This window comes from Cinclus cinclus, chromosome 2 (genome assembly GCF_963662255.1).
Source record: "Cinclus cinclus chromosome 2, bCinCin1.1, whole genome shotgun sequence".
Lineage (NCBI taxonomy): Eukaryota > Metazoa > Chordata > Aves > Passeriformes > Cinclidae > Cinclus > Cinclus cinclus.
In genome coordinates this window covers 49,804,860-49,829,777 of record NC_085047.1, presented here as the reverse complement: position 1 = coordinate 49,829,777, position 24,918 = coordinate 49,804,860, and the positions used below count along the sequence as shown (strand labels likewise).

The following is a 24,918-nucleotide window of genomic DNA, read 5'->3' as shown; positions in this document are numbered from 1 at the left end:
ACCCTAGCTTCAGTTCAAGGTGGCAGCCTGGCCTGTAAGGTCGCCCTTGTTTGGGTGCCTGTGTTACTGTTACAAAATAGATGCTTCACTCTTGCACTCACCGAGGATTTCAGGACTCATCAGTGGGATGCGTTTCTGATGGCTCCTGCCACCTGGTGAGGTGAGTGGTGTGCTGCTGGCTGAGGGCTTGTTGCTGCTGGGAATCCCTCTGAATCTCCATCCCTCTGGCATTCCCTGGCTGCTACACACTTGCTAGAGTGCAGAGAGTCCTCTGCTGAGAAAGGAGCTGCTCACAGAAAGATGCTTTTATACAGAGCATCTGTACTCACAGCTGATCAAGGAATAATTCTGGTCCCTTTGGGATCTATTTAAAGTATCTGGAGATAAGAGTTTTGCCTTGTGAATTGCTGCAGAATTAATCTTGAGATGATCTGCAGGTTCACAGTCTCTGGAAAATACAAACCAAATCCCTTCTAAGCCCTTGACTCCCACTAGGAGAGGCCCTGGATCAAGCTCAGAGCATGCGCTGTGCACCTCAGCTGACGCATTAAAACTAAGCCACACTTCGCTAATTAAGGATTCGTGTCTTTTCAAGCATATTCTGGGCAGGCTGCTTGTTATCATGCCTTTAAGGCTGCAACAGACTTGCCAGTTGAGACTGAAAGCTTGCTAGTTAAACTGAAAACCAACTGTATGCTAAATTACTAAAGGGAGTTGTTGGTTTTTTTTAATACATTTTGTGGGATTTGTAATCATTACCTTGGAATTTAGTTTCCATGGTGCTTGGATGGTAAGACCGTATCAAGAACAACATAGTGGCTTAGTAGTTGCCTGTCTGAGATCATGCTGGCTTTCCTCTGTGTGTTACCTGAAATATTTTTCTCCTCCTTCTTTCAAAAGAAAAAAGAAAAAAAAATAAGATGAAAAGCCAGAGTCAGTTAAACTCTCCATAAGAAATCAGACTCCTGTAGCTATTTTGTGAATTACATTCACTGCAAGAAGTACAAAAAAAATAATTTTAGAAAAGTAAGCGTATAATTTCCTCCAGACTTCTATGGTGGACTCTGCTTAGGCTATGTAGAAAAATTGAACAGACTTCTTGGTAATTTTTCTTCTGTTCCAGAAAGGTAATGATAAATCGTCTCCTTCATGCCATTCATCTAGTTGGTTTTGGGGCCCTTCCTACCATGATACTGGACGACCAAAATGAGTGACATAGCCATGGTTGCTGTCCCAAAACCTGATTCTGCAAATGCACAATGAAAAGTTTTGCCTACTGAATGAATGTTCTGCTCCGAAGATCTGGGCTCAGAGTGGTATTTCTGAGATTTTTTTTTCCCCTCTCATAATGGATTTTGAACAACTGGCTCAGTTCTTATTTCAGAGTTGACTGCTCACTGTATTGTCACAAGGCAGAAAATTCAGTAAAAAATAAGTAGATACTATCCATAAATATGCTCGAGTACAACTTCCTTACTTTTATTTTAGTCCTGTGTCAAGAATGTGTATTTGCAAACTGTCTTTCTCGTAATTTGTGAGAAAGGGTGGCTAAGGTGGAAAAATGCTGGGGGAGGATGTGAGGTGTAGGAAGTCTCCTTATCTTACCCAGCTTTTCTCTCAGAGCTAATTGCCCCTCTTGTGAGCAAGGACAACTCCCAGCAGCTTCTGGGGCATGGAGGAGAAAGATATGTTGGCTGCCACTGTAAGGCCCCAATCAAGTCTCTCTGTGAGACTTTTGAAAGTGTTTATAATGGTTCCTGTACTCTAGGTTAGGCACACACGAGAAATACAGACCAGATATTCTCAAGAAGTCAAAAGAACACAGAAGTTTACTGGCAAACTTCTGAAAAATCAGGAGACTTTGGCTAAAGACATAGTACAACATCTGATCAATGTAACACACTTCTCACAGCATTAATTTAGCCCATCCAACTTAGCAAACTTTAAACCTGTTCCATGTTAAGTTACTCAGAATTTTCCAAGAAGAGGGAATTAGAAGAAGGAGCAAAAGAGAAGATATAGAAAAGCACATATGGCTGCACTAATGCCTGGGTTCCGGCAGTGTTCAGATACAAACTGCAAGGGGACGGTAGAGTCAAGATGTAGTGCTCTCATACTCAGCCTTAAAAACCCCTGGGCCTTTGTGAGCCCAGGTGGGACTTCTAGTCTTTTGGGCCACTCAGGAGCTGGGTTAGGCAGAGTGGAGCCCTGCCCCTGGTCTGCCAATGCAGGGCTGGGATAGAGGCTGGGGTGTGGTAGGGGCAGAGCACTGCCTCACCAGGGCCAAGTTTGATCTGTTCAATCACACACACAGGCATCCCTAAATGTCTCGAGGCATCAGTCCTTCCAGTCTCTGACAGGTGCATGCTGCACTTCAGAGCCTGGGCTTGAGAGGGTCAGAAAGCCATTTTTTTCTTAATCTTGCTGAGAAAATGCCAAGCAGTGCATTGAAAATGTGCATCTCTATGGGGCTTGGCCAGCTTGGTGTTTTCATGCTGAGGTTCTCAGACATCAGCTCAGGAAGTGTTATGAGGGTTGGAAAAGAAATTCTGGGGTCCCAAGGATGGGTGGCCAGTAGCTTTTAATTAATTGAGTGACTTGACTTGGGGAGAGGCTCTTGTGGAGTCTTGGAGGAGGGTGATGAGAAAAAATGAGCATGCAACTGATCAGTTATGGTCCAGAGAGAAGAAGAAAGGTGTCCATGAGCAGAATCTGATGTGAGCTTTCTTCTGGGATGATGTGGGTTTGGGGAACTGTGCCAGATTGTGGGATGTGTTTCAGGAACTAGAAACTGGTGGGAGCTGGTAGTGTGATGAGTAACAGCATCTCTGGTAAGTGGTTGCTGCTGGGCTTTCCTGGCACTTGGTGACCTCCTTGACCTTGGCTGTTCCTGCAGAGAGCCCAGCACCTGAGCTCTGCAGTTCTTCTGGGAGCTGTGCGCTGTAGGTAAGAGCCAAATCTGCTCTGGTGAGGCTATGCTGACCCAAAAATAGTAAATCCTCCTGGGTACAAGCTGAATGTCTTTGCACAGTGCCTTCTAATAACAGCAAGAGATTATCCAGGTGTCTGTATTGTTGAAAGAATGTCAGATTCCCCCTGCTCCCTCAAGCCTGTCGGTTACAGAGAGTTCTGGATAAATGGCTGATAGTTATGTGGAACTGGCATCCAAGCAGCTGGCATCTGATATAACATGTGCAGGAAGGAGCTGGGTGTTCCCGTCCTAGAACGTGAAATACTAGAGCTAGGACAAAAAAATAGCACTAAAATAGTCTTTTTCCTCAAATCGTGCCAAAGCTAACCTGAAAAATTGTAATGTGGTATATGATTGCTTTTGCAATTTCTCAATATTAATTTGATGGCAGTGATGTCCAAACTCTTTAAAAGTGTTCACACTGTGCACTTTTCTGTCTTGGTGAACAGAAGAGTCTCCCAACAGGCCTGTTCTGCAGCTTAATATTTATGCTGTTGCAAAGCTGGATTGGGCAGGTGAGTGTTCCCAGCTGTGCTGCAGGTGCTGCCCACCGCTGCTGCAGAGGATTTGGCTGTAGGTGAGCACAGACATTGTTTGACAGGATTGCAGGTGTTGGAGTTGGGACCTGAACACCCACTCACAGGTGAGTGTGGCAGGACAGACTGTTCTGGGTGGAAAGGGGCCCCTGATGGCATCCTCTAAGGAACTGCTCTGCAAGCCAAAACCAAGCTAAGCTCTTTTTTAAACTAGGTAATTATGTAAAGTAATAATTATGATATGCAGTAAGGTGCTGTTATATGTAGTGTATGTACTGTACAAGATATTGGGAGTGCAACAGCACCCACATTATCGCAGCAGAAGAAGTTGGCTTTTACGCAAGCCTACTTATTTTACAAAATCCTGTCACTGTCTGGTGATAGCTCTTTGTTATTAGTTTCAGTTCTCTAAAATGACTTTTATGCCCCACACATTGTCCCCAGCTTGCTTGTCCTGAGACCCCAGGTTCAGTCCTCACCCCACAGAGCTGCAAGTAGTTGGATGTACTCAAATAGAAACAAAAAGTGGCCCCAGGGGGTGAAGCCTGAGCACTTGCTGTGGTCAGGAACTGTTCCACTTGCTGTGGTCACCACCAGCATTCTGCAACAGGCTGATTTATGCTCAGATGACATGTAAATTGTATCTGAGTATTTTTCCTTCTTGGATGCTCTAGCACTGGAGCTCGGAGCAGACCTGGGTGTTGCCAGAGTGCAGAGCTGGCCAGTGGTGTGGTCCAGGCTCTGGTGCTCCAGCATCACACTGCTGGAGGGCAGCTGTGCCCTCTGAGGTCTCTTTGCCTGGGCTGCAGCCACCTAACTGGGGCTGCCAGGGACTTCTGCCAGCATTACATTTGGACTCTCTGGTAAGAGAAATTACCAGGTTTGGGGGAAGGTCAGGCCTCTGGGGGTGTAAGGAAAAGGTCAGTCAGGGCAGTATCTAAAGCAAAGTTGACGTTTGCAAAGAAGCCAGACTAAAATGATTTTTCTCATCTTGTCAGCTCAGCATGAGTCTCAGGCCCACCACCTGTGTGTTACCATCAGAGCTGGTGCCAAGCATGAACCCAGGCTGTAGGCTGGGTGTGGAGAGGAAAGGCTACTCCCAGCAACTGGGAGCACATGCAAGGTTGCTTTGAGGCCCTCTGTATTGAGAACCTTACAAGGCTCCCCCTGTTTTGGAACACGTGCCAGCCACAGTGGGTGATCTTTGTCCTTTCTGTCCTCTGGTAGGAACCTCAAGTGTGGCCAGAGCCTGGAGCGCGACGTTTGATGAAATCATAGGGCAGCACATTGAAAAATTTTGTAAAAAATACATGACAATGGATGCTCCTGGAGTGCTAGCAAGATACCCAGACATCTTTGCTGTGGTGATAATCATCATCCTAACAGGTGAGGCACTGGAGGGGTTTGTGGGTCTTGCACCTCCTTCTTCTGTAATCTCATTGTTTGCTTTTGGAATGAGTTTGAAGTCCTGATTTGTTTAGAACAGCATGTTAAAGACTCTTTCTTTGCTACAAGTATTGGATTGACCTATATAGCTGCTGTGGAGTTAGCACAGGGCATAGCCTGTTTGCAAGGTTTTTAATTAGAGGGGAGCACTCTCAATATTGTTTCAGCCACTTTTAAAACCTTCAATCAAATTTTATATAAGGAGGAAAAGAAAAGATGAATTTTTATCCTCAGTCACAAATCCTATTACACAAGAATTTCATGCAGTTGGTCTATCAACCTTATTCCCCTTTGATAGTCTGCCAATTTTTGATGCATTCAGCCAGGAAAGTGAGGGAAAAAGAGGACTTGGTTACAGTCTCGTGTACTGCTGTTTTGGTTTTGGTTTTGTTTAATATATATGGGCTTCATTTGCAGAAGTGAATACAGGACTCCAGAGAAAGAAATATGTCATAGACAGGTAGTGCCCCCTTTTTTTTATAATTTTTTCTTCTAAAAAGATGCCAAGCTTTTGATCATAAATTGGAAAAGTTTTGACAACTTGCATGATCAAAATTCTTCAGAATGTTTACCTCTACTCCAACTGGATCTAGCAAAGCATTACCAAGTTAAGGCAAATTTAAAAAACGAGGCTTCTGTACTCTGTGGTTTCTGGGTCACTAGCAAGGTTATCCTGACATTTCCCACTCTGATCAGAATGGCCTTCTCAGAGTGTGAGCTGTGCTCACGGGGACAGGCCTCATAAGCAAGGGATGCTTTGACATTTGGGTTTGTGTTTGGATCTAGGACTGGATTGAGGGCTGCTGAAGCCAATAGCAGTCCTCTGCTTTCAGGATTACATCTGAATGGGAGAGATTTTCCTCTTTGTTCATTTGTATGTAATGTAAATTGCTCTTATTTCAAATCAAAATCTGTTATTTCATCTCAGATACAATTTACATTATTTAGAACTCCTTACTTCAGCACTGCTGAGGTTTAAAATTATAAAGGTTACTTTATAATAAGGTGGCTTTATGCTCCTGCATGAAACAAGTTTCATGGATTTTAATAAAAAAGGCAAACCATTATTTTCTAAAAAAAAGCTGCTGAAAGAGCAGCTCTAGTCCCAAATATAATCAAGCACGTTTATTTCTGCTTGCCCTGTCTTGAGCTTCAGATTTCTAAGGTGTACCTTACAAGTTTTTGTGGGCTGGTATGCAGTCTTATCAAACACTCCTCTGATATGGCTGTCTCGCTTTATTTCGTATTTGAAAAGAAGGAAAGGTAAGTACACAGGATGCTCCTCTCTCATTGAAGTCCCTTGGAGTTGCAGTAAAAGAACACTGTGTTGTGCTTCTCTTTGCCCTGAGGCATGATTAAGTTTTTTACTTCTCCTTCAGCCTTAGATTTGAGTTAAAAGTTTCAGTTCTTAAAAATCAGACACCTGAAGAGGAAAAGCTTTTTGACCTGAGAAGCCAGTCTATTGTCTCAGTGAGATTCTGTTTGCCAAGGCCTGTAGTCATGCTCTTCTTCAGATAGATGATCTTAAGACCAAGCTAAAATCCTGCTCTCACTGTACTTGCTGACAAAGCTCTTGCTGATTTAAGTAGGAGCAGAATTCCCAAGATGCCACCTTATTCTTTGTCTTCAGCTCTAGAAGTAGCTGTTAGAAGTAGAGTCCTCCTGGATTTGGTCCCTGCTCATATTTTCCCGTTTCTAAGGAAAGTTGAGAGTTGTTCATAATTTCTGCCTTTGGCCAAGGTCTCTAAGACAATGTTCCTTCATTGAAAACCACCTGTTGTGCTGTCTGCAGGTCTCTGTATGGAGTTTGAGGCTGTGGGAGTAGTTTAAGTGTATTAGAAAAGCACTTTACCAGGGACACAGTCCACATGGGTACTCTGGGTGGGAGGGTGTGTCACATTCTGCAGCAGTAATGTCTGAGCTGGAGTTCTCATCCTATTTCTGGGTGAGTTAAGCCTGAGCTACTTGGCTTTGTGAAGAAACAAGGTGTGATAATCTGGGCAGTGCACAGCATGAACACAGTTGAGCTATGTCTACAAGTTCCCAGCACCTGCTCCTGGTGGTGAAATACCTGACCTATGCCATTTTTTTTCCCCAGGGCTTTTAGCTTTTGGTGTGAAAGAATCTGCCCTGGTGAACAAAGTGTTCACCTGCATCAATGTCCTTGTCCTTGGATTTGTTGTGATCTCCGGTTTTGTGAAAGGATCTGGTAAAAACTGGAATCTGACTGAACAGGATATTTACAACACCAGCCATAGCATTTTCAAAGACAAGTAGGTTTGATGTTTTCATTGCAGAAACTGGTGCATTTTCAAAAGCAAGTTTAAATGGGGGGTTGTGGACTGAGTTAAAAAAACAGTGAATGGGATGTCTGCCTCCTTTGCCAGGTATCTTGGAGGTAAAGCTGTCTTTGGTGCATGTTTGCTGAAAGCAGGCTGTGCTGGTGGGCTGAAAGTGCTAGGAGTAGGCTGTGTCATCATGAGCCCTGCTGCAGAACTGACCATTTCTAGCCTTATAACCAATATAGCATCCAAAATGGAGAGAAAAGCTCTTTAGACAGTGTCCTACTCAAGTCTACACCAGGCTGGCTCTGAGGCCTGTACAAAGCCATGCCCAAGTATAACTGTGTATTTTTGAATACTTGGGCAATACCCTTGGGGCACTGTTATACCTTATAGAGACCTTGTCCCAAATGCCTCAATAAAATGAAGGCAAGTTGCAGATTATTTTAATGCATTGCTGCAAGCATATAATAAATCTGTTTTTAATGACATTTTGCTGCTTAGCCAAAATTCTCTCATCCTACACAAGATCAAAATTAAGGAGCTTATAAGGCTTACCAGTAAGACAAAGCTATTAGTTTTTGCTTGAGACTGTACCACCCAGAAAAACAGCCTTTAAATATCTCCACATATATCAGCTCAGTCCTGGCTTGCTACTTAAACCCTTTATAATGGCCCACAAGGAAGTGCAGTTGGGCAAAATCTGGTGAGATTCATAAATGTTGTGTGGGTCAAATTTATCTTGGGTAAAAGCTGCTACTTGAGCCTCTTTTCAAAATTCAACCTGCTGCAAACAAATTGCTTCCATAGGACAGGTCCCCTCTCCTTCCCTCCTGCTATTCCCAAGTAAGGAGCAATTACAACAAGAGTTTCAAAGTATGAGTGCAGCTCTTTGATCTGTAGAACTTACTATTTTTGTAAAATCTATCTGGGGTTTGTTTTATCATTGTTTCCAGAGTAATCCACATTTGGGTTGTGTTATTTCTGTAGGCCAGTTTTCATCTAAGTCTCAGCAGAGCTTCTTTGAGAGAGTTCAGATGCTTATATGTGAGAAGACTTGGAGTTTTGGGATTTACTTTAATTTAACTGCCTTAATTCATCTTTACAAAGGCTTTTCACTAGAAAAGTGACCTAAGTCACTTGAACTGAAGGGTGTGCTTGTTGTATGTCACTCAACACACGGCATGTGGATCTGGGGTTGCAATCCAGAGTGCACTGGGATCACCCTGTGTTTGTCTGTTGACTTAAATGAATTTTGGATAGGGCTCAGCAAAGCATTTGGTGTGTCAGGGATCCAGGCTCCACTTCTCTCTCATGGTTACAGTCATGGTTTTGAGTATGAGCTTGGCACAAGGAATTTGGAAGTTGAGAATGGAAAATGGGGTGGATTTTAAACAATCATGGCACCCTGCATTCCTCTCTTATGTCTACTCACCTATTTTTTATCTGAGTCTGTCTGAAGTAAAAAGTGGATAGTTCATGTGTTTCTCAGTCTTCAGCTTTTCAAGAGCTAGTGTTTAAATAAATATATGTATTACATGCATGCAGTAATGTTATCAGAAGATTTTTAATATTCATGCTATTTTCTCCTTGTCTTAACCAAGGCATTTTTATCCACCCCACAAAACAGGTGGTGGGGACAAACCATGAACCATTCTTATTCCATGCATTCCCTAGGCTGTTGCAGCCCAGTCCAAAGCTCAGCAGTGAGTAGGGCTTAGCATTTTACCTAGTATTTGTATGCTAGCATATGAAAGGGAGAGCCTGCTTCTTCAAATGTTGGCTTTGGATTTTGTTATGAGCTATGTGAGTAGCTTTGTGACTCCCAGCTAGGCAGGATCACTTCTAACCCTGTGCTATGCCTTTCAGTCAAACACAGGAAGAAAAGCTCTACGGTGTTGGGGGGTTTATGCCCTATGGATGGAAAGGAGTCCTCTCAGGAGCAGCCACGTGTTTTTATGCTTTTGTGGGATTTGATTGTATAGCTACTACAGGTAAGTGGGGAAGATGTCTTCATTCTGGTTATGAACCTGGCTGCCAGTAGATTGACTTTAAGTAACATTGCAGAGCACAGATAATGGGGAATTCAGGACACCGCGTTTGTTGTCCCTCTGAACCTCAGCTCAAAATAGGCTTTTGGCTCAGCTGCTCCCAATAGTGAAAGTGCTGAATTTGTTCAAGTCCCTGAGTGCTGACTTCTAGCTGCTGTGGCACATGGATAAACTGTTTAACCATGAGCTTCCTCCTTTCTTTGCCTGCAGGGCCCAAGCTTGTGGATGGTCAGTGATGACAGTAACCAGGTCAGCGTCCACAGAAAACATGTCCAGGTTTACCAGCTAGGCAAACAGGGAAGGCCCAGGTTCACATGCCTGGTGTGAGTTTGAGCCTCTAACTCCAGATGATAATTTAATCAATGGGTTATTCTGGAAGAGAGTTCTTCAGTGCCTTCAGCTGAAGAAGCTCTGATAGCTTGCAGTATTTTAAAGATCCAGAGAAAGAGGAAGCCTCTGGGGAGTAAACTGCACCCTAGAACTGTGCCTCAGAATCAGGAGTTTTTACCTGTAAAGGTTAGAAGGTCTCATTCTGAGAGAGAAGCCACCATCATAGTCACGTTTCTTGTGGCTAAGATGAATCTTAATTCCTTGAAGAAAGGATTATCCTTAATTTCACATTTGGCAAGAATAGTTGGAGCAGAGGGAGAAGGGAATCATCACAGATAGATAAAGCAATACTGCATTTTGTTCCAAGCAAGGATTTGGAGAAGTGTTGGCTCCATTACTCCAGACAGCCCTGGAGCCTCTCCTTGTGGAAGAAACATTCATCTTTTGACTTGTAGGTGTATGGATTTGTGTTTATCAGTTCATCCTGCTGAAATGCTGTACCTCAGGAGCTCTTGGTTTCAGAGCAGTTTTGTAGGACTAGGAAAGCACAAATCTGTTCTGTGCCTGAATTTTGAGGAATTTTTGGTTTTTTGCATACATTTTTTCCTACTTGGCTGTTGAAAATTTTCCGTAAAACCTAGAGGGGATCCTTTTGTTAAGAGGCATTTTCAAAGATACATATGACTTTCAGGGGCACCTGTGGTGCCATGATCATGTTGTATTAGTTTTGGTGAAGATGTAAATGGGCATCCACAGATTTTCCCTACAGCTGCACAATAATTTGTTATTCCATCGTCTGTGATCATTGAAGTCTTCTTGGGTCTGAACCATCAGTAATATAGAAGGAGTGGGATAGAAGGGTGATCTATTTTGAGGAAAGGACTGTTTTTAATCCAGATTGTTTCTGTGTCTGAGTTTACAAGGCTTCCATGAATCTGTATCAGAAGAAGTGACAGGAGCAGTAGAAATGGGAGCAAACAGGCAGTGGTATCCCAAGTGGATGGAACAGGCCATCAGCAGCATTATGGTCAGAGAGCACCTCTGTGCCCATGAAGCCTTTGAAAGCCCCAGCCAGCGCACCTGCCCTAGGTTGGGATAAAGGTCTTGCTTGTCATTTAGCTCATATTTAAATTCCTTTCTTCTAGGTGAGGAAGTAAAAAACCCTCAGAAAGCCATTCCTATTGGCATCGTGGCATCTCTTCTCATCTGCTTTGTGGCTTATTTTGGTGTGTCAGCTGCTCTGACACTCATGATGCCTTACTACCAGCTGGATACCAATAGCCCTTTACCCAATGCCTTTAAATATGTGGGTTGGGATGGAGCCAATTATGCAGTGGCTGTCGGTTCCTTGTGTGCACTTTCTACAAGGTAAGAGACTGTTCTTCATTTTTGCATCTGTCAAGGCAAACATGTACCTCCACCTCCTTTAAGAAATGGAGCGGAGACCAGGGGTGAAATTCAGAGCTACTGACCTCAAAAGGACCAGGATTTCACCCTGTGGTAGGTACCACAGAGAAGTAGGTGACCAGTACCACTTCAGAAACTCCCATCTTAGCAGAAGACCCAGCAGGTGCATGCCAGGAATATAAATCTGGATTGAGTGACTAAGTCATGGAGGCAGCTATGCAATGCAGGCACGATTTGGGTGCAAGACATCCTGGCCTGCTGTGTGGAGAGCAGACTTGTGTCAGTTAGTGCAGGGTGCATCTTCAGGAGTGCATGGGGCTTACCACATTCAGGGCCATCTGTCTGCAGGTTACCTGCAGGACAGCCATCTGGATAGGAGGCGGGGCAGGCTGGAGGCAGGACATGTCACCTCCTGAACTTGGAAGGCCTATTTCAGATCAGCTTAGACGTACTCAATTAGGTGAGCAACTCGCAGAGGCTCATAGAAGTTACAGCTCGTGCCTGAAAGTCAGGCTGGTTTTGTGCCCCACGGCTAAATTTAGCTATCTGAAATCATTGAGCTGCACCTCAGTTACCAACTATCTATAACATGGGTGTTCACGGGGAGCCCTTGAAGGAGAAGCTGAAGTGAACGGAAGCCGCCTGTTCTGTAGTTACACTGCCATAAACTTGCTTTCACTTGTGTGCCTGTGCTCAGCAGGAGGTGATGTAAGTAGATTATTTCTCCTTACTGTGTCTGCAGTCTCCTTGGATCCATGTTTCCAATGCCTCGAATAATTTATGCTATGGCAGAAGATGGACTTCTGTTTAAATTTTTGGCTAAAGTCAACGAGAAGAGAAAAACTCCCTTAATTGCAACGGTGACATCAGGAGCTACTGCAGGTAGGATCCAAAGACTTGCACGAATCTGTGGAAAGGAGACATAAACTCATCTTCAGGGCACATAAGTCTGCTTGACTCTAGCCCACTTACTAATTGGATATGTTGCGGAATACAACATCCCAGAGGGTGTCCTGGATTTCCAGGGCATGCCCTGGAGAGACTGGGTGAGCATGAGCAGCTTGCTGTGTGCTTGTCCCTCTTTCTCAGAGCTCATTGCTGCCATCCTGTCTCATGACAGGAACTACCTTTATCTGCTCAGCCAGCCTTAAAAGTAATTAACGCCCTGCAAGGTAGCAGCCAGTGGTGCCCCAGCATCCTTGTGGCTGTTGGCCTAGCTTGGCTGAAGACACCACACTGCCTGTGGGTAGCAGCTCTGCAGAAGATGCCAGAGCAGCCGGAGACAGGCAGATGGCCCCTGTGGCACTGGCATTTGTTAATCAGTTAGTCACAGCTGGCAGCCATCCTGTTCTCCCCTTCCTTTTCCTGGCCCCCCAGAAATAAGGGAATTAAACCTCTCAGACAGCAAGGATGAGCAGCTTACCCTGTTCTTGCAGCCGTCCCCTTCCTCACGATGCCTGGCAGAGGAGGGCATTGCTGCTTCCTCTTTACCTTCTGCTGCAAATGCAGGATGAGCCGTGGGTATGAAAACGTGCCACCTTTTGGTGGGAACTTGCTGCTGGACTGCTGCTCTGGGCTCTGAGTTCCTGTGAAAGGGCTCAGCTCCTGCTGCTGGAATTCACAGAGCCTCCTCACATCTTCCTTCTCCTGCACCTTCCTCTTCAGGTGTTCTTGGTCCAGACCATGGTGGGGTAGGAAAAAGAGCAGTATCAAATAATTAAGAAAAAACAACAAAACTTTGCAGTCTCATCCAAGTGGTCCATAGTGCCTATGACCGAAACCCACACAAAGCTGCAGGAGCAGCATTTACTACCTGAGTTTGAAGGTTGGGCTGGTTGTTGGGCTTCAGGTTGTGCATTAAAGCTGGGCTGGGCCAGGCTCGGCTCTGAGGTCCCTACACTTTCATATATGACTGTTGGTGTCATCTGATGTCTGACTGTGTGTCTTTTATCCACTTATTTGCCTTCTGAAAGCCCAATGGAAAGTCCTGTACAACTTGGGTTACCTGGTGAGAGTGTGTAAGCAGGGTAATCCCTAAGGAATGGCAGCCTTGTTCAGGAAATCCCCATGATGACACCTGCTACTTCAAGACTCCCGCTTCAATGCTTGGTCCCATTGCATGCTCAAACCTGATTTCACCCCTGCTGAGCTGAGACACCAGAGCAAGGTGCTGCCCATCCTCTGTTCCCTCTAGCTACTTCCAGGAGACAACTGTGACTTTAGGAGTGCTGCAGCTCCACTGGGGGACTAACAAGGAGGTTGTGGCTTAAACCCCTGCTTTTTGTTGGCAGTTGGGTGAACATAGCTGTGTGAGACAAACAGGCTGGAATTTTCTGTAGTAAGTGTTTCCTGTTGTTTCAGCTACTGAGACTGGGACAGCCTGTGGTGTCTTAGGGTATTAATTCATCAAGGCCTGCCTCTCCTTGTCTTGGGACATCTTGAACTCCCCAGCCAAGTCCTGAGTAAAAGTTACATGTGTGCTGCATCATTATTAACGCTCCTGAGATGTGCATGTTCTGCTGTGTCGCTGATTTTTCTTCTCTCTTACCTTCCTCTCCTCCTACAGCTGTTATGGCCTTTCTCTTTGACTTGAAAGATCTTGTGGACCTCATGTCCATCGGGACCCTCCTGGCGTACTCCTTGGTAGCAGCCTGTGTGTTGGTACTGAGGTAAGAATGTAGAAGCTTTTTCTTTTCTGGCACAGAGAGATAATTCCACACAGCAGTCAGATGCCCTCATGGTTTCTATGGGCACATCTCCAGCTACAGGCATGTGAAGAGCTTGTTTCTTTAAGCTCATGGAGAATTGTGTTAGCTGGATCTACAGGGAGGTCCTCTGAACTTGGTTAACCCTTGTTCTTTGCCAGTCCTGCTGTGGTCAACTCTAAATGCCCCAGGAGATACACCAAGGGGTGGGGAGGAAAGATGTGTAATCCTGGATGCCTGCCTTGTCCCCACACTTGTCCCCACTGAGGATACCATTTCAGGTTGTCCTCCTTTTCAAAGGGGATTTGAGGTGAAGTCTAGCAGCAGGGAAGGAGCTGAGCATGTGTTTGCAGGATCAATGTGTGTCTTTTAGAATTGCTGAGCTCCCACAGCTTCCCAAACCTAAGCTAAAAATCTTGGATCTTCAGTGCTTGGCACCTTACAGACAACAGGACTCAATTAATGAAAAAAAAAGAAAGTCTGAAGATCATGTTACTGAAGAATTATCTTCGCATGTTGAATGACTTATTTGGAATCAGATGGAGGCTTTCACAGCAATTGCACTGAACTAAGAATAGTCTTGCAATAGGTGAAGGGCCAGTGCTTTTCTGTAGTACCATTGCTTTGTGTTTGTCCTCTCTTCCCTGCCCCCGGAAAATTCTTGCCATTTTACGTCATCCATCTTAAGTTTCCTGATTTCCCAGCCTACTCTTCTCCTCAGAGCTAGCAATGGCTTTATAATTTGTTTTTGCAAGCTGCTGTACCTATTGCATGACATTTCTGCCATCATGGGTTGGCAGAGCCGACAGCCTGTTTTGTATTGGCCTGGGCAGTTGATTTGTCTGCCCCTTGACTGCTTAATGATGTAGCAGTTGGATTGTTTCCAAAGCTGTAAGATCCTGCCACTAGTTTCTTGCTGTGGCTGGACCAAAGGATTTCACTGCATTTCACAATTCTCAGTGTTTTACAAATGCCTCATTGTGAACACAGGAACAGTTTTAATGTGACTTGCAAATTGGCCCAGTCCTTTAGTTAGACTTGTGGCTGAGTAACTTGACAAAACCTTCTGTAAAGAGCTGAAGCTGGAAGAGCGTTTATTTATGGATCCACATGGTTGTGTGCCACAGCCCTGTTGAATGTGCTGTCCAGACATGCAACAGCTGTTCTTGCTTCAGCTCTTCCTTCCCTGCGTGGCAGCAGACAAGCTGGCAGAAGAGTCTGGGATGGAGGAGTATGGGGCACCAAGAATGTTGCTGCAGGCTGTGATAGCTGAAGAGCTGTTAGCTCAGCCATCTCCGTGCCAAAATGCAAGAGCTGAACTGCCACAGATGACACAATGGCCTGGTTATGACCATCAGTCTGTCCCTCTGCTGTTTCCTTCTCCTCTCACCCAGTCATGTATTGGTGACATGGATGACAGGGTTCATGAAAAGGAGCATGCTCCACTTTAAAACACTTATATTACAACCAAGCTGTAGGCGATAAGAGCTTTGCTTCCATCATAACATCATTCCTCCAATTTCCCCTTGAAGCAGAAGGGTATAGACATGACGTGGGCCTATTTGATGCTGTAAAGGTCTGGCATGAAGCCATGACTATCTATATGGCTTTTAAATGAGTGCTACCCTCATTTAAAGGCCAAACTAACAAGCTCTTTTTGTCATTTCCTTTTCCTAGATACCAGCCAGAGCAGCCTAATTTGGCATACCAGATGGCTAGGTCGACAGAGGAGACAGATAACAACGAGTCTGTGAGTACCAGTGAATCACAGGCTGGGTTTCTGCCAGAGGAAGAGGAGAAGTTTTCCCTCAAAGCCATACTGTGTTCCACAGATTCAGATCCTTCCAAATTCTCTGGTTCGGTGGTGAACATCTCAACCTTCATCATTGGTAGGTACTGGGCAGTGTGTCTCTGGGGCAGTGAGTCAGCTGGCAGGGCTTTGTACTCACCACGGTGGGAAAACTCATCTCCTTCATGTGATTTTGATGAACTCTTGTAATGGCCAGAATAACTGAAGATTAAATGGTTAAATTTCTGATTTAAAAAGAAAACCACAGATGGAGTGTGTGGGGGTGTATAGTGGGAAAGGCGTATCTGTTATAGTTAGGGTTTTTGTGAGCTTTCAGATTTCTGCTTTGCCTGCTTATGATTTGTTCTTGGGTTTTCCCTGTATCTAAAAAAAAAAATAAAAAATCAGTAACCTTTGGTGTCTGTTCACAGGTTTCCTTATTGTGGGTATCTGTATCCTGACTTCCCTTGAGCCAAACATTCTGATAAGCACTGTACAGATTATTGCCGCCATCCTTGTTGTCACTATCATCTTCATTATACGGAAACAGCCTGAAAGCAAAACCAAACTCTCCTTTAAGGTGAATGTCCTGGGATGTGTAGCTAGAAAAGAGGTGTCTGGGAGGTGGTTGGAGGAGGAAGTGCATGTGTTGGCCTGTATCATAAGTGGGCCACTGGCCAAATGGATGTGCGCAGAATATAGGCATGATGTCAGCTTTTGTATCCAGGAGAAGCTGGAGTGGCAGAACCTGCTGCAGAGGTGTGGCTGGAAGGGAAGGGGCAGGACCCTGCTTTTGAAAGTGGATGGTTATAGGACAGGGAAGAGACAGAGACTGGAGGAAAGGGGATAGTTGTAAAGGGCCACATTCAGATCATGGATACAAAAGGAGAATGAACACAAGAAGTAAACTTGTCTGTGAAGATCTAAGACTCTAAGAAATTGCACTTTCATGTCCTCCTTAGTCCCCATGAAGTCTAAGGAATGACTATTCTGTTTTAAACAGTCTTAAGTGTGATAACTCTGTTGTTTTCCTGCCCTCTCCAAGCACACCATTCTTTCTATATTAAACAGACACTGGGATGGGTTTTTTCTCCCAGTGTAATCCTACAAATCATGCTTTATCATATTGATTTCAGGTAGTTCACCAATTTATTAAATTAATTTTGGATTATAATTCCATTCTCTAAACTGCTTTCATTTTGATTGCTCTTCAACTAAGGTTTTTCATTAAATTCACAGATTTTAATAACTTAAGACAACCAGAGTTTTCTAAGGTTGTGTTTGCAACTCATTTTGGGGTTATGGTCCCAGAGGTAGAAACAGAAATGTCCAGGAGCAGAAAACTTAGGAACTCTCATCTAGATCTTATTTTCTGAACATGCTTCTGAGGAGGTCTGTTCACCTTTCACCTCTTTTATTTCCCCTCAGCCACTACCCTGTCCAAGAAAAAAGAAAATTATACATGTCACAACTAAATCTGTAATCATGAAATCATAGAATCATTTAGGTTGGAAAATACCTTTAAGATCAAGTCCAACTGTTAGCCCAGCACTCCCAAGTCCACCTATAAACCACATCCCCCAGTGCCACATCTAGTCTTTTAAAACACCTCTGGGTATGATGACTACACCACTTCACTGGGGAGTCTGTTCCAGTGCTTGATAACCTTTTTTCTTATCTCCTTGCTGTTCTTTGGGCATTTACAACCCAACTGTGATTTTTTCTCCTAAATCATTCTGGAAATCCAAGGCTGACCTGTTTGTTTCCCAGTTGTTTTTCTGTATTTTTTAATAGGTAATTTTTCTCCCTTCTCCAGTCTTCAGAGACTTTACCAAGAGCTCTCCAAGTTGCTTATTTAATAGTTCAGAGATCACGTCTGCAGTCTCTGGGTACATAACTCACCCACCTATGGAAATTTTATTTGTCTCTACTGACTTGACAAAGCCAAATTTAGAAAAACATTTTTCTTTTCTTTTCTTTTCTTTTCTTTTCTTTTCTTTTCTTTTCTTTTCTTTTCTTTTCTTTTCTTTTCTTTTCTTTTCTTTTCTTTTCTTTTCTCTCTTCTCTCTTCTCTCTTCTCTCTTCTCTCTTCTCTCTTCTCTCTTCTCTCTTCTCTCTTCTCTCTTCTCTCTTCTCTCTTCTCTCTTCTCTCTTCTCTCTTCTCTCTTCTCTCTTCTCTCTTCTCTCTTCTCTCTTCTCTCTTCTCTCTTCTCTCTTCTCTCTTCTCCTCTCGCCTCTCTCCTCTCTCCTCTCTCCTCTCTTCTCTCTTCTCTCTTCTCTCTTCTGTTTGTGTGCCTATCCCCTTTCTCTAATAATGTGAGCAGCTACTTTAGGTTTTTTTTTTTTGCAAAGCTTTAATCAAGAAAGGCCCTCATTTCAGTCTATTTGTTTTTGTAAATCTCCTTTTCCCTTAGGAGTGAAGTTCACTTTCCACCTTATTGCACCATATTCCATATTCAGAAACTTTTCTATTATTATAATTTGCCTTGTTTGATTTCATATTTGCAGTGCTATTTTTTGTATTCTTATATTTGCATTTTGGCTTTGCTGTCTCATTGTTCTTTGATTCTCAGACCACTAAGGCATTCTTGGTACAGCTGTGGTCATTCATCTCTTGCAGTATTTGTTGGTTTTCTTTGCTTTGGGATAATTTGCTCTGTTGCTTCATGGCCTTGGTACCTGATGGATGAAGTTCCTCAGGTCTCTCCTCTGACATTCCCCTTGCCTTAATCTCTTGGTCTTCAATAGGTGCTTGTCATGATACAGTCCTTGGTTTTTACTCTTACCTCCTTTGCCCCACAAGTATTTAGTATTGACACTAAAATTTGCCACTTGCCTCCTTCTACACCACAAAACAGTCTTTTAAAACAGGTGAACAGCATCGTTCATATCCCACTCCAGTGGTGGACTGATGTCCTTTTGGGTTTAACCTTGCCTTTTCTCAGATCTGGCAGCTGAAGAGTTGGTAGCAGCCATCACTTCCCATTTACGTGGGATGTGATGTTCTTTCCTGCTCATTAATCAGGCTTATAGATGTAACATACCCCTCGTTCTTTTTCAGGTACCTTTTTTGCCCTTTCTTCCTGTTGGGAGTATTTTTGTGAATGTTTACCTCATGCTGCAGCTCGACGCAGGCACATGGATTCGGTTTGCAATCTGGATGCTCCTAGGTGAGTTTTAAGTGAAAAATGCTAGGTTCAAAGTTACTAGATTTTGTTAAACATAAATTTATTGCAGGATTCCAGGGAGGGATTCTGCTTCTGATCATCTTCAGGCAACCCTGCTGATTTGAGGGACGCTGTTTAGCCAGCATGTAACAAGATTTGTTTCAAATTCAAGGGTCTTGATGCGTTTGTGTGGACTAAACAACAACCTATGAACCATGTTTTGGGTCTTGCTGCCAAGAAGAAACCATAGAGCATTTCTTGTTGGCTGGCCTTGTGCTGCTGTCCAGTTGGTAGTGCTTATGCTTCTGGGGGTGAAGGTGAGCTGTATCACAAGATGCTCCCAGCAGCCATGTAGATAAGGCTGAATTGTCTGAAATGCTCAAATCAGGGGCTGGGATAAATTGACTTTTAAAGACTGGTGCTTGTGTTAATGGCTTTTTTCCCCTAAAGACAGTGGCTGTCTTCTAGAAGCTAACCATGAGGAGGCTGGACTTACACTAGTGTAACTTGTGTCAGTGGCTGTGAGTAGGGATTTCTTTTCCTTTACAGAGCTAACAGTGTCCTCTCCCTTGGCTTCCACAGGCTTTATCATCTACTTTACCTACGGAATATGGCATAGTGTGGAAGCCAGCTACGGAGCCTCAGCAGAAGTGGAGAGAAACACAGACACTGGCTCAGACAGCTGTAAATGACTGTGTTTGGCTTACGGGCGACTGAAAGAATGGCTGTAGTGAAAGAAACTTTGTGGTGGGGATCCTGAACCAGATTACACCTGTGATCAGTTACACAGGAATAAGGAAGCAGAATGCAGGCCTCCCCAACTCGGTTACTGCAGCTTGCAGTTTGTTTAGCAGCACAGTTAAAAGGGACCACAAGATGAAAAGACACAACTCTGGCATATTCCCAGCAGCACTGGCAACTCATCTGGCGCGTTTCTCTCTCTCCCTCTCCTGTTTTATTTTTGGGTTTTTGTTTTTTATTTTTTTTTTCCCCCAATGTGTAGAAAGAGAACTGCTTCTGTATGCAAATGCTGCTATGAAACCAGGCCTCACAAATGTCCTTCTTTCAGTAGCCCCGGGAATTACCTCCCCACAGATATTCTACTCGATTATACATGGAGCAGATTTTGCAGTGCTACTGTCAGGCATAGACCAGGATCCATCCTTCACCCTCTTTGTACACACACACACACACACACACACACACACACACACACACACAAAAAAAAAAAAAGGTTCTCACGAAATCCTAGATGTCACTAGGTTAACAAAGCACCTGCAAGATTTGAATTCTTTAAAATATCAGGTCTTAGCTTTTTTGTTTTATTTAACTGGGTGTTTTAGCTCCATCCTCACATGCTTTAAAGCATGTCACTGCTGTGAAATGTTGGGAAGGTTTGTGGTCGCTGATTGTCAGATGAATGATTGCTTTCCAGCACAGAGGTAACACCAGCAGGTGTTTCTCCTGGCTGTCTCCACAGAGAAACTGCCAGCTTTTGTCAGGAAACCATGTGGTGCAAGTATTACAAAGGCTTGAAAACAATGGGTGTTTCCAAAGAGCAGTCCTGCCTCTGCCTCAGAAACCACCAGTGGTTTGGCTGTAGTGGTGGGGGTGGCCAGCAAAACTGAGCTAGCTCTGACAGCAAGTGGAGCCCTATATTCCTCCTCCTCTTACATCAGTTTTTTTGTGCTGGCTGCCTGGCATTAGCAGCTTGGGTTTGGCATTGGCAGGTGGAGCACCTTCCTGCCCTGGGAAGGGAAGCAGGTTCCTCAGAGGCATGAAGTTCTTATATGAGCAATGCCTGCCTGGTATCTGGTCCCTGCCCAGGGGAGGCTGTGGAAGTGTGCAGGGGCTTCTCAGTCCCAGCAGAGCGTGCAGCCCAGAAAACACCATTAAGCTCTAGGGTCTGACTTGCTGAGGGGAACTTTCCCTTTAGGGCTGGAGATCATCTCCAGAGCCTGCCTGTAGTGAAAGGTAGGAAATTTGGAGTTGAGACCAGGGTCTGTATTTGATTGGCAATGCCTTGGTTTTGGCTGTGATTTTTTTTTGTTTTAATTGTCTCTAATAGCTTTCTCTAGCCAAATTAATCCACTACCCTAAAAAGGCTTATTAAAGCACTGTGAAGATGAGCCATGCCCAAGTAATGCTACTGATCTAAATTAATGCTTCAGCTTGTACTGAAAAACAAATCATAGAATTTTGGAATGGTTTGGGTTGGAAAGGGACCTTTGAAGATCATCTGGTCCAGCTTACCTGACATCAGTAGGGACATCTTTAACTAGATCAGGTTGCTCAAAACCCTGTCCAACCTGCTCTCAAACACTTCTGGGGTTGGAGCATCCCAGATAGATACTGCAGAAATCCCCTTTCCAATGTGAGTGGATGCTTTCCTAGGTGTCTTTCATATGACTACTGCCTCTGGACAGTCTACTGAACACTGGACAGTCTTTTATTTGTTTGTCAGCATGGCTCTACGCTGATGAAGCGACAGGCTCTTGTACCCGTCATTGAGTTGGAGAACTGAACAGACCCCTGCATGACTAGCCCAGGGTCTCAGCAGGCATCTGATGCAGCAGAAAGGGGAATCAGACCATCTCCTGGATTACATGGCTGGATTGTGGACCATTTCTCATGTTTCCAAGAGACTTTATGGCCTTTTTGCCCACTGAAGGGTTTTAATCTTTTAAATCTAGTACACTGGGAGGCTTTTCTTCTCAGGATTGAAAATTGAGGAAGTGAAGGCAGTGTGTTCATTGCCTCCTAGGTGCACTCCAGGGTGTGCTATGAGTGCAGCTTCCCCACAGAAAGAAGTCATGAGTCTTCTCCAGTCGCCGGGTCTTGCCCATCCACCAAGCCTTTGCTCCTCATGCATATACAAACTCTTACTCAAGCAGGAAGAGATGAATACAGAAATTAAAAGCCACTAAGTTGAAGTCTATTTTGTTTAAACACAGGCAAGGTCAACACATTCCACAGCCTCCCAAAAGGCATTGAAAATATGGTGGGAGGGCAACAAGATTAAAACTCAGACAGGATCAAAGTTTCATATTGTACTAAAAATATAAGGATGTTTTTCTTCCTGGCTACTAGCTTCTGTTCAATAAAACATGAAGCTGGTGTCCTTGCCAGAGCTTAATCTGTGCTGAGCAAGCCAGGGTCCTGGTGCAAAATCTTTCAGGAGGATGTTGTCAGGCACATTCATGAGGGTGGGGTATGACCCAGTCCCTTTTTTAATCCTTGTGGCAAAGCCTGAGCAGCTCTGTGGCTGTCAGCAGGAGGGCAGGGTGAAGGGGACAGGGGACAGGGTGTTGAAACTGAGTGAAATGGAACACTGGGGAGTTCAGGTGTTTTCTGATGAAATGGCAGAAATATTCCTGTTATCATGTGCTGCATCATGACACTTGAATGGAAACATTGCAGACCACACTCACTGTTCTGGGAGCCCCAGTCATACTGGAAGAGTCCTAGAAAATGAGTCCATGGAAACTCATAGCCTGTGAGCCACTGTCAGGTAACTCAGCTGACCAGCCCTGCTGCCAGGAAGCAAATGACTATCTGGCTTCAATCTTTTCCTTAATGGCCTAACCCTCTAATGGGGTTTTGCTTTGTTTCCCATTCATCCCCGTTTGTGTGCACACAAAACATGACAGGACATGCTGATCTCTACGCGTCAGCCCATAGGTGCACTGGCGCACGGATTTATTGTCAGGAATATATTACACTTATCTGTACATTGTAATTGAAATAATACAAACTCTTCCTGTAATCATTAGCCACATAATAAACGGGACCACAGAACTCCTGCTGCATGGGAAACTGTACAGAGGCTCCTCAGAGTGTCCATGGGACACAACCACCATCAGTGCAGACAAAATACCTGATTTTGCACTTGATAGTTTTTCCTTTCCTCCCCCTGCCTGCCACCACCACAAGCCTTTACTGCTGTGCATCAACTGAGTCAACCCATCTGTGCCAGCAGTCACTGGAGGTGCAGTCCCAGTAGGGCCAAATGGTACCTTCCCACAAGAAAAATGAGTTTTCCATGTCCCCCACTTGCTGCTGGCTCTCCTGCTATCCCATGGCTGATACCTGCTCCCAGTGCTCATTTCTGGAACCCCTTGGGAGCAGCTGTAGGCTGGTTTTATTGCTGCTACACCCTTACGCATTGAGTAGAGATTAACAAAATCAAACGGCTTCCTTAAAGACAGAGATGATAAAACCCTTTCTGCTTGATGCTGGCTACATTTCCTCTCCTGCCAAAGGCCATCCTATTTTCAAATGGAGAAGTCTCCACAGTGGCAGTGGTGTTTAGGAAGTTTCCAGCCCTGCAAAAGCAAACACTTCCCCTTGCTTGTCTTTGAACAGGGATGGCCAAGGAGGATGGACTAGAGCTATGGCCCCTACCCTGCTGGGAATGCCAGGCTCACCTTGCATGGTTGCAGCCCCCTGGCAAGAGCAGGGCTTACCAGCTTGGCCATGCACCCCAGGGATCTTCATTCCCTGGGAATGGCTGCCCCATTCAGGGGCTGCTCTCTTCCTCTCACTGTCTGAGTGACCTGGGCTTTTCTTTCACACCTACTTCAGCATGCAGAGGTGAAGAAAGACAGGACAGAGGAGAAGTATAAAAAAGGCATAACCTTTTTTGGGGAAAAACGTCTGTGTTTCTGGGCTTACACCAGAAGGAGCCATTCTTCACACCCCCCACAGGGACAGGTTGCTGGGTCCCTCTGGTTAGGCAGAATTTCCTGCAGCTTTGCTAGTGATTGGGCTGGCCCCAGAGGGTGTGCCAAGGAAGAATTCAGTGAGAAGCAGGTTTGGGAGGCAAAAATTAGATGGGAAAGGCATTGGCAATGATACCAAATGATGATGGAGCTGGGTTCGGTCCCAGTTTTCCCGCCATAAAAGCCCCATTCCCAATTCACTGCTGGAAGCATCCCTTGAATATGACTTTAAAGCACTTTTAGATATAAAGGGGAAAGATTAATAAATTACGACAGGTTCAGCCAGCCTGTCCTGGGCCAGTAATATGCTTTAGTGCATTTAAAGTTTTGAGAAGCATCAAGGTAACAACTCCAGTTGTATGATCTCAACCATTTTTACAAAGGGTAAAAAGGAGAATGTTAGAAACTACCAGCAAGCCACTCTGACTAATCTGATGACCTTCTGCAATGGTGTGACTGTGTTGGTGAGTGGGAGATGAGCAGCTGATGTCATCTACCTCTGCAAGGCTTTTGGCAAGAGTCCCACACAGTAACCTAAACTGGGGAGATGTGGCTTTGATGGATGGAAGCTGGATATGGAATTGGCTGGATGGTTGCATCCAGAACAGCTCAATGTCCAAATGGCAATCAGTAAGAAGTGGTGTCCCTCAGGAGCCAGTATTGGGACCGATACTGTGTCATATCTTAAATGACCCAGACAGTGGGATCAGGTGCATCCACAGCCAGTGTGTGGACTGACATCAAGTGAGTGGTTCAGCTGATATACTGGAAGGAGGGGATCCATCCAGGGGGATCTGGACAGGCTTGAGAAGTGGGGCCATGTGAATATCATCAGGTTCAGCAAGACCAAGTGCAAGGTCCTGCACCTAGGTGGGGACAACCTGTGGTATGAATACAGGCTGGGGGATAAAGAGATTGAGAACAGCCCTGCTGAGAAGGACTGGGGAATACTGGTGGATGAGAGGCTGAACATGAACCAGCAATGGGTGCTCAAAGCTCAGAAAGTCATTTGTATCCTGGGCTGCATCCAAAGCAGCGTGGCCAGCAGGGCAAGGGTAGGGATTCTGCCCTTCTGCTCTTGTGAGACCCAGCCTGGAGTGCTATATCCAGCTCTGGGGATAAGAAGGACATGGACATCTTGGAGGAGGGCCACAAAGATGTTAGAGGGCTGGAGCACCTCTTCTGCGGAGACAGGCTGAGACACTTGGGGTTGTTCAGCCTGGAGAAGACTTAGGGGAGATCTAGCAGCCTTCCAGAACCTCAAGGGGGCCTGTAAGAAAAACGGAGAGAGACTTTTTACCAGGGCCTTCCTGTAGTGATAGGACAAGGGACCACAGTTTTAAACTGAAAGAGGATAGGTTTAAATTGGACATAAGGAAGAGAATGTTTACAATGAGAGTGGTAGGATACTGGAACAGGTCGCCCAGAGAAGTTGTGGATACCTCATTCTTGGAAGTGTCCAAGGCCAGGCTGGATGAAGCTCTGAGCAACCTGGTCTGGTGGAAAGTGTCTC

The 24,918-nt window shown here is 44.7% G+C and overlaps 1 protein-coding gene across 6 annotated transcripts in view; it reads left to right on the top strand.

Moving 5' to 3' along the window:
- The window catches only part of SLC7A1 (solute carrier family 7 member 1), a 39,730-nt gene extending 17,929 nt beyond the window's left edge, over nucleotides 1-21,801 (top strand). For 2 of the 6 annotated variants that reach the window (XM_062487630.1, XM_062487635.1), the window contains 10 exons: nucleotides 4,735-4,893; nucleotides 7,052-7,226; nucleotides 9,105-9,229; nucleotides 10,762-10,984; nucleotides 11,766-11,905; nucleotides 13,590-13,692; nucleotides 15,406-15,617; nucleotides 15,949-16,097; nucleotides 18,579-18,687; nucleotides 19,267-21,801. In XM_062487630.1, the coding sequence (XP_062343614.1) occupies nucleotides 4,735-4,893; nucleotides 7,052-7,226; nucleotides 9,105-9,229; nucleotides 10,762-10,984; nucleotides 11,766-11,905; nucleotides 13,590-13,692; nucleotides 15,406-15,617; nucleotides 15,949-16,097; nucleotides 18,579-18,687; nucleotides 19,267-19,376 (1,505 nt within the window). In that variant the 3' untranslated portion in view covers nucleotides 19,377-21,801. Of the gene's footprint in view, nucleotide 1; nucleotides 4,631-4,734; nucleotides 4,894-7,051; nucleotides 7,227-9,104; nucleotides 9,230-10,761; nucleotides 10,985-11,765; nucleotides 11,906-13,589; nucleotides 13,693-15,405; nucleotides 15,618-15,948; nucleotides 16,098-18,578; nucleotides 18,688-19,266 lie in introns of those variants that run through there. The other 4 variants (XM_062487633.1, XM_062487634.1, XM_062487632.1 and 1 more) reach the window with 4 other exon arrangements.
- The last annotated feature ends 3,117 nt before the right edge of the window (nucleotides 21,802-24,918 follow it).